The sequence below is a fragment of the Galendromus occidentalis genome, unplaced genomic scaffold (assembly GCF_000255335.2).
Source record: "Galendromus occidentalis unplaced genomic scaffold, Mocc_1.1 scf7180000077497, whole genome shotgun sequence".
In the NCBI taxonomy this organism is placed as follows: domain Eukaryota; kingdom Metazoa; phylum Arthropoda; class Arachnida; order Mesostigmata; family Phytoseiidae; genus Galendromus; species Galendromus occidentalis.
In genome coordinates, this window is record NW_003805485.1 from 1,028,961 (window position 1) to 1,037,203 (window position 8,243).

The window sequence follows — 8,243 nt, forward strand, 5'->3', positions numbered from 1 at the left end:
AAGCAACAGCTGTTTGCTCCGAGCCAGTGCGTCTCACGTTGAGGTTCGTGCGAGGAAACGGGTTCCGTACTCGAATGGTGTGAGCTTCAGACATTCTCCCCACAGCAATGATTGGACCTGAAGCACTCTGAGCTCTCCGTCCCCAACATGAATGGCGGATACGTCCGTCTCAGCCAAAATTCGAAATGAGCCGTCGAATGGAGGGTCCTGAGGTAATATGTATTCGATATTCATGAGACGCCGCAGGCATAATCATCGCCATGCCCGGGTCCGCAGCGTTTCCCGGAACAGTTCCGTTCATCACGGTCGCATCTCTCTTCCTTTGGACTATGCTTCGAATCTCTTTGATACAAAACAATAGGGAACGGATGGCGCCGAGTCGCGAGCACCTATTGCAGTTATTCAGGGAAGGGATCTCGAGTTGGCTTCCCGTGTTCCCCTCCTCGGTTTTATCTGGCTCCATCCGCGGTATGAGCGTCGCCGCTGAACTCATACATTCTTGCCGAATCCGTAGAGAGGCGGCCGTTCCGAGCTCGTCGTCGCCTCTGTCTCGAATCCGTCTTCCCGCTCCCTCGCGACGCTCCGCTGTGGAGGAAGCAATTGGGTCGCGCAATCGTGAAACATTGTCTCGCACGCTGTCAGCCCTCGCAACGAGTTGCTCGATCCTCTCGGGTTTACGACTGCAACCTGCGGGAGTCGCGAAACGAGTAGATTGAACACTGTCTTTGCTCGACATCGTCGCGGTCGGTTCAAGAGGAGACGGAATTCCCCTCTCGGTCATTGAAGTAGTCGACGCTTCCTGGATGACAGTGGGGAACCGAGAATTCCGGCGACATTTGATCCGGCTTGGAATCAAGCTGAAGAGGGGGCGAACATCTCAAACGTACCTATCAAGATCCGCCGCTGTGTCGGCGTTCTTCCGATGAACCAGTGGCGGCGGCGAGCCCGAGTTTGGGAATTCGCGGATTCCGGGTTTCACGGGACTAGGTGGTGAGACTCGTCTCGGTGTCTGCTCGCCCGACTTCCTTCAGGCCGACTTACCAGAGGAGTTCTGCTCGATGTAGGCGATTGAGGTGTTTCCCATTGAGATTGAATAAAGGAGCTCATCACCTTCCCATTATGCTGCGTAAGCGCCACGTCGTCGGGTAAATCCGGGGGGACTCCCGATTGACATTATTGAGAACCTGGGATAAAATTAGAGCGCTTTTTCAGCCATCCGTCTAAAATTCCGAAGAAATACCTCCTCCCTGCCCAGCCCGCTCCTCAAGGAAGTATTGAGCAGGCAGAGCTTACCGGCGAAATCTCTATAAAATGACCCCGGAAAGAGGGTAGAGAGTTTCCGAGGGCTCAGGTGAGAAAAAGTCATCTCCGTCGGGGGAAAGTCTGCGGCCGCAATGCATCCGTTGAGAATAAGAAGGCGGACCTCGCTTACCCTATCCCAAAATCCGGAACTAACGTCTCGCCTCAATCCTCTGATTCAGTTTTGAAAAGTGGCGCCTGATCTCTGGCGTGGCGGGCTTTCCGCTAGCCTACTCTCTCACTGAAGGAATAACCCCGATTCCGTGCGTAATCTTCGTAGGCGTTCCAAGGCCCACAGAAGCAGCATTCTATGCACGTCATCGAGCATGGGGTCTTCTTGTGGCGATCCTGCCGACTATTAGCTGGACTCCAAGATTGTCTCGTACGCAGGAGAGAGCAGACGAAATCTTTCGACTGATTATTTTGTAAACAAAGTCGCCGCCGCCACTACTACTAAGATGAGTGTGCCCAGGCTTCGTGTGTTATCAAAGGTTTGACGCTTGGTAGCGCTGCTCTGCGTTCGCGCTTCACCTTGTCTCCGGTATCCGAAAAATCGTTGAATCTTCCGAGTTGCTCGTTTCCGCCAGAAAAAAAGCGGCGGAGCGACGAACGCGAGTCTCGAGATTCATCTACCGTGGAAGCGTCTGCGTCTCCCGGTGCCTCCGGTAAGTTTGCAGTGAAAATAAGCCACGTGAAGTCTAAACTTGAGATCTTTTCCGGAGGGAGATCCTCGATCGAACATTCGGAATTATTTCCTTCCTTGTAGAGAACTTTCACCGAGGGTTTTGGGCGTCAGGCCAGCTCGATTCTCTATCGATGGCTCGCTGAGCAACTCGGGAATATTTATCGGTCGAGCCTCCGCGTCATTCTCCCGGATAGCCTCGATAGCCGGTCGAATTAGCTGACTGTATCTGTTGCGAAGACCGCCGAAGCGCTCTCCTCATCGCTGAGCCCCCTGGCGAGGAAAAAGAGCGGGAGAAAGTCTCTTTCCTGGCGGGGGCTTGTTGGCCTAGTTGGCCGAGGTTTTCAATCTCTGAGTTAAAAAAAACGCTTCTTCGAGTTACCGTGTTTCCGGGCTCGTAGATCACGGCGTCATCGATTCTTCCACCTGTCCCAGGCCAAATTCGACTCTCTGGTCAAAACCCTCGTTGTTCCGGTGGATAGCCGTTGTGGGAGTATGCGGAATCTCCTTCGAATACTACCCAGTCAATAATTTCACCTCCATGCGGAATTCTCAACGCGAGCTCTCTCTGATGACCAAATTCTCTCTGTTTCCGACGACGTGCATCGATTTGTGGAAGTCGATTTGAATTTGACGCTGCTTTTCCGATCGCGGGGTCACACGGGCTTCTCCTTCGCTGTTAGGATCCGTATCTGAGGCTCACCGAATCTTTTCATTCAAGTCGTCGGCGTCTCCGAGACTTCGATTGGCAGAGATTATTATCATTCTTCTTGTTCTCGCTGTCTGTGGCGGAACAGCGGTGGATGATATCTCTCTTCGTTCGTTTCGTCGCTATGTTCTAGTGTCCGTATAAGGCTGAGAATATCCGTCGGTTGATTTTGAAAAAAACGATACATTGCGTTTCAGCTCCAGGCGATCGTTGTCCAATTGTTGTGCTTCCAAGGGACTTCAAGCTGTAGAGATTTCCGTAGATCGATCGGCTCTCCTCCAACTCGCTGTGTATCGTCGACGTCTGTCCGTCCGTCCGTTGAATTTCGGCACCGGATATGGCTCACCGGGACCGCTCTCGATCACCGATTCAGCTGAGGGCTCCGTGCGAACGAAGAGTTTATGTGGCGAATATCCCTTTCGATATGAAGTGGACCGAGCTCAAAGACCTGTTCAAACGCGAATGCGGCGAGAATTCCGTTTCGTTCGTAAGGTACTTCGAAGACACCGACGGCAAGTTCCGAGGTTGTGGGATCGTGGAGTTCAAGGACTCCGAAGCTACCAAGAAGGCCATTGAAAAGCTCCACCGTTTCGAATTGAACGGCCGTTTCCTGGTTGTCAAAGAGGATTACGACGTCGAGCGAGACTCGACGGGACGTGTGGTCACAACGCGTGGCGGACGTGGTGGTCAGAAAGACCGCGAGTCCATTGGACACGGCCGAGATCGGTCGCCTCCGAGAAGGGAGCGATCCCCTCAACGAGACTATGGCAGCAACCATGTAGGGTCCGTTTCGGGTTCGTTCAACACTTACGGACTATCTCCAAAGTTCCTCGATTCGCTCGGCATCGATCTCCCGCTCACCAACAAGCTTTTCATCGCTAATCTTGACTACAAAGTGACTAGAGGTGATTTGAAAAGGCTGTTCAAGTTGTGTGGTCGAGTTCTCGACGTCGAGTTGTACGTGGATAAGGACGGAAACTCAAAAGGCAACGCCACCGTTGAACTCGACCATCCGATCGAAGCTGTCCAGGCCATCTCGATGCTCAACAGACAGATTTTCCACGGCCGACCGATCGCCATTCGCATGGACCGTAAGGATAGCGATGATCTCAAACTCCCCCCTGGCCTCGAAGGTGTGGGCAAGGGGCTCGGACCTGGTGGGGCTCCTCTACGACTTCCAAGAGATTTCCCCCCCGTGGGTAGCGGCGGGTCCAACCCGACGCCCGCCCCTCCCGCACCGGCGCCCGTGCCACCAGTGTCTGGAAATCCGATGGCCAATCTCGTGGGTTTGGGTAACCCGAACGCGGCTCCGGCTGCGCTTGCGGCTCTGTCTACAGTGCTCGGCTCCCTGGCGGGTCAAAGCGGGGCAGGAATGTTCGGCGGCTCGAACCAAGGTGGGGGTGGAATGGTTCCAGGTGGGAACAACTTGAGCACTTCCATGGGTGGTAGCTTGGCATCCATGGGTCTGGGGGGAAGCAATATGGGCGGAGGTCTTGGGAGTAGCTTTGCCGGGGGAGGTGGGATGGGTGGAGGCGGCTTAGGAAGCGGGAACATGGGTGCTCATGGCGGCTTGGGAATGGGAGGTGGGATGGGAGGAAAGTACGACGATATGAGCGCTGGAAACGGCAACGCTGCGAAATACGAAGATGACGGAAGCAAGTGGAGATACTAGAAATTGATCCCGAAATTCCTAGAGGTGCGGAAGTATTCGGCATCGATGCTGCTGGCGATACCGTGAAGAAGACGAAGCGATCTCGGCGGACTCCATTCCTCCTGTTCTCTCATTGAACCCATCGGTGGATTCGATATCGTATTCGACAAAATATTCCTGTCATCCTTGATCCTCTTCGGAAAATATTGCTTGGATTGAAACGAAAAAAATTCGGGTTGTCACCTTCCACTGCACATGTATGCTATCATTCCGTCAATTATTGATGCGGATGACGGGAAAGTTCCCGGGTTGAGAGTCCGCAGCGGGATTCATCGACAATGTAAACTGAATCGATTACTCCAGAACGAATCCTGTGTAATTAGCCTTCTTTCCGACCTCCAAAGCAAAAGTGAGAAATTCTCCAGAATGTCACGGCTAACCCAAATACATGCTCAGGTCCTTCTGAATGAGAGTTTGAAAGTGAATAAATGGGTACCCATAACCCTTGCGAAATCCAAACGACGCGCTCTTTTTTTTCTCTGAGTAGGCATAAAAAACTAGATGACGGAGAAACTACCCACCTCTGCGCGAGAAACCTTCTTAGGAGGATCCCCGTGCTCATCCGAGCCATGCATCTCGGGACAGGAGGAGATAATCACATGAGCGCACCGTCGCGTCGTCCCAGCTCCCACGCCACATGATTCGCCTCGGGCGCTCGGTTTCCGTCTCTATGAATATCACGCTCGAGAGCGCCTTATTCCCGAAGACACTTCTAGCTGAGGAATCGATACCAAGCCGAATAAGCCATGAATTAGCGGAGCTTGGCCTAATCGGATCAAACGCTATCATCCCGTTGTCCTAGTTCTTATCGCCGGCGGCTCTCCGAGGTCGAATATCAGGCGAAGAAACACGCTTTGCAGAGCCGATCATTAAAGTGGATACGGATTATGTATGGGAACTGAATTCGATTCCGGGAAGCTTTTTGGTAGGTTTCAGCAGATAAATGAATCGGTCTTGGGAAGAGAGTTTCAGGTTCCATCGCTCCTGGCTAAGCAAACGAAGAGGAAGAGCGAGAATCGTCCAAGAACGATTGCCTCAACCCTGAAATCGTCTGCTATTATTTGCGCGAGCCAACTTCACTAAGCGACACATCCAGATTATATTGTGTGCGAAATATTGCCTCCTCCCCATATCGTAGGATGTCGCTCTCCGCATGGAGGCTCTTGTTCGACCATGGGACGGTTTCGACCCTTCCAGCACCAGAAATCCTCGTGAATGAATTATTATCATCACTGCCCAGACCGACCTGACTCACTCAGTCGCGAAAGCTTTTCATCAGTTACTGTTTTCATTAGACTAGTGTCTGTATCTAGCAGTCATTAGGATACGAAGAAGAGGCTCTATCGTAGGCCGACCGTATTGTATTGTAGACCTTCATCGGGAACACTGACGGCTCGTGCACCACTGGATGAGACATTGGAAGCCGAAACGCAATGACCCATTACTGGGACAAGTGAGATGATCTGGTCGCCCGCTTTATTGCTCTCCGTTTCTGGTTCAGTTTTCCGTTTCGTATAGATATTGCTCCATTCAAACGGCTTCAGCTCTTCGCTTGCCTAGCTCATCGAATGAAGCAGATGAGTCGCTGTAGAGGGGGTACGCCTCGCAGCCTGTCAATCGGCCAAGTTCGAGTTTTTATGAAGTCGATTTTTGCCCACTTGCCACTGTTACTTCCTTTCCTAACCCTTACCGTGAGCTATCGCGAGCTCAAGCAGCAGCTATTATTTCGCCCCCGCTTCAACAGGCATCGTCTCCACCGGCTCCCGTTCAGACGTCCCGTTTCCGTGGTCCATCGGCAGAGTTCCTAGGATTCGCTTGTCGACAGAATGATCGAAGATCACCCCACGGCATCGGTGTCAATTCCTTGTTTCGACTGAATATGGTCATTTCGTTAGGTTCGGATAGGCGCGATAAAAATTCTGGATGCCTCAGATCTCCTCAACGTCAAGGATTCGATAACTCGAGCCTGTCATCCTATCGAGGGATAGCCTCCAGACCGCCGTCCTAAAGAATTTCATGTTTTCTTCGAGGACCGCGATTTGCTTTTGATTTTCGTGCTCGTGTAGTTCATCAGTCCCCAGAGGCTCTGCCCAGAGGTGAAAGTTTCCCTCATTCTCTGTCTCTATTCTCTTCGTTCAACGAAAAATTAGGTAGGTATTTTATCTTCATCGCCTGCCAAGCCCCACGATCTAGGAGCCTCGAAGTGCTCGCATTGCCTACAATACAAGATGCGCTTATCGAGACTCGAAACAGGAATTAGAATCTAGCCAAGAATAGATCGAGTGATTTCAGCTAGGGATTAAACGGGAACCTTATTATCCACTTGCAATCTCCCGAGTGACAGTCTGGTCTATTGGGTGGGAAGAAGCGACTCGAGACTCGAGTCAGTGGATAACTCATCAGCAAGATGAGGTCCGGAAGCAGCCCGGGAAAAGGCCCCACTGTCGCAGGCGGATACCGTAGGAAACACGCCTCGACTTCCTAAGCTGAGGTCGCGGAGCTCGTATGCAGAACTGGGAAAAACTCGCAAGTTCTATATGTATTCTGTCTCTCGAATTTAAATTTGCGCCACTACGGGTCGGCCCTGGCTCGAACATCTTGATCGGCCTCATCAGAGAGGGCTTCAGCTGCGAATCACATCGGTTAGTCTTGATTTGTCGTAGATGGAGAAATTCAAGAGCAATGTTGAAGAAAACAAGAACTCTCCCAGAGAGGCGATGTAAATAGACGGCAAGTATGTCGGGCACGAGGAATCTGATCTCATGGAATGAGACCCGACTCCTTTGAAATATCTCAGGCATCCACTGCAGGCCGCTTCTCAATGGGACGCAGACGTTCCAGATACAGCGGACCGGTGGTTTTCCGAGGAGACTAAGGACGGGAAGTTCCAGTGAGTCAAGTAAATTCAGAGAATTAGGTATTCCGTCAAGCAGTAATCGGAGAGTTATACTCTCGAGGACTACCAGGTTAGAGACGGAAATGCCTTTCTCTCGAAGGGGCTGCTGGATTCAAGTATCGTGAGTGCTCATTGGCTAGGCTGGGGACGGTGCGAAGCTATGCTCGCCGAGCAACGAGCGAGCGAGAGGAAGTTTTTCAGGGATACCGAAATGACTCGCTGAAATATTCCGTCGACATTTGTCCGTGGAAGTAGAGAGAAGGTCGACGAATGAGAATCACGAATACGGAATGGAAAGGAATCTATTCATAGCTCTCGACAAAATCTGGTCGTTTTTCTAGCGTTAAATGGCTCCTTCCGATGAATGAGTGCTCGACTTGAAGTTCCAGAGGGTCGAACACGACATCTGGGAGCCAAATCCATCGAGAGGGAAGTTTATTCTGCTGCGAGCGAACACTTGACGTATGAGCCTCTGCTGTCTCCAGAATTGATTGTCGTCTGGGGCCTAGGGCTCGATTTTCGGAATCATTCTCGCGAATAAAATGTTTGCTCGGAGCCTGAAATCGCCCTAATTGAAATTTTCCAAGCGACTCCCTTCTCAAGCTCTCCCTGGGATTCGGATCTGGCAGGTTTCAGATCCAAGCGGAGCAATCCCCTTCCCGACGCTGAATATACGTTTTTCAAGCAGGCAAAAATTTGTGACAGCTCGCGTTCGACCGCTCACGGCCTTTTTGAGCTTCGTTAGTGATGTCAACGAGAGCTGCTAAACCTGTCGTTCGGCGGAACGAGATCGACTCCCGCCGATCCTGAGCGACGACTTCGGTTTTCCGCCTATTCGATAAGCGCGCTTGTACGGGAGTGATGCCGCGGAAGTAGCGAGCTCGTGAGGATCCCGTCGGCTTTGAGCCTGAAGGCTTGCGATCGCTCCGATGAAACCTGCAAAGTG

At 51.9% G+C, this 8,243-nt stretch overlaps 1 protein-coding gene across 1 annotated transcript; it reads left to right on the forward strand.

Annotated features, from left to right (window-relative positions):
- The first annotated feature begins 3,027 nt into the window (after nucleotides 1-3,027).
- rump (heterogeneous nuclear ribonucleoprotein rumpelstiltskin) lies at nucleotides 3,028-4,362 on the forward strand. The gene has a single exon (XM_018640731.1). It carries the CDS (start codon nucleotides 3,028-3,030, stop codon nucleotides 4,360-4,362), a length of 1,335 nt encoding a protein of 444 aa, XP_018496247.1.
- Nucleotides 4,363-8,243: the final 3,881 nt, after the last annotated feature.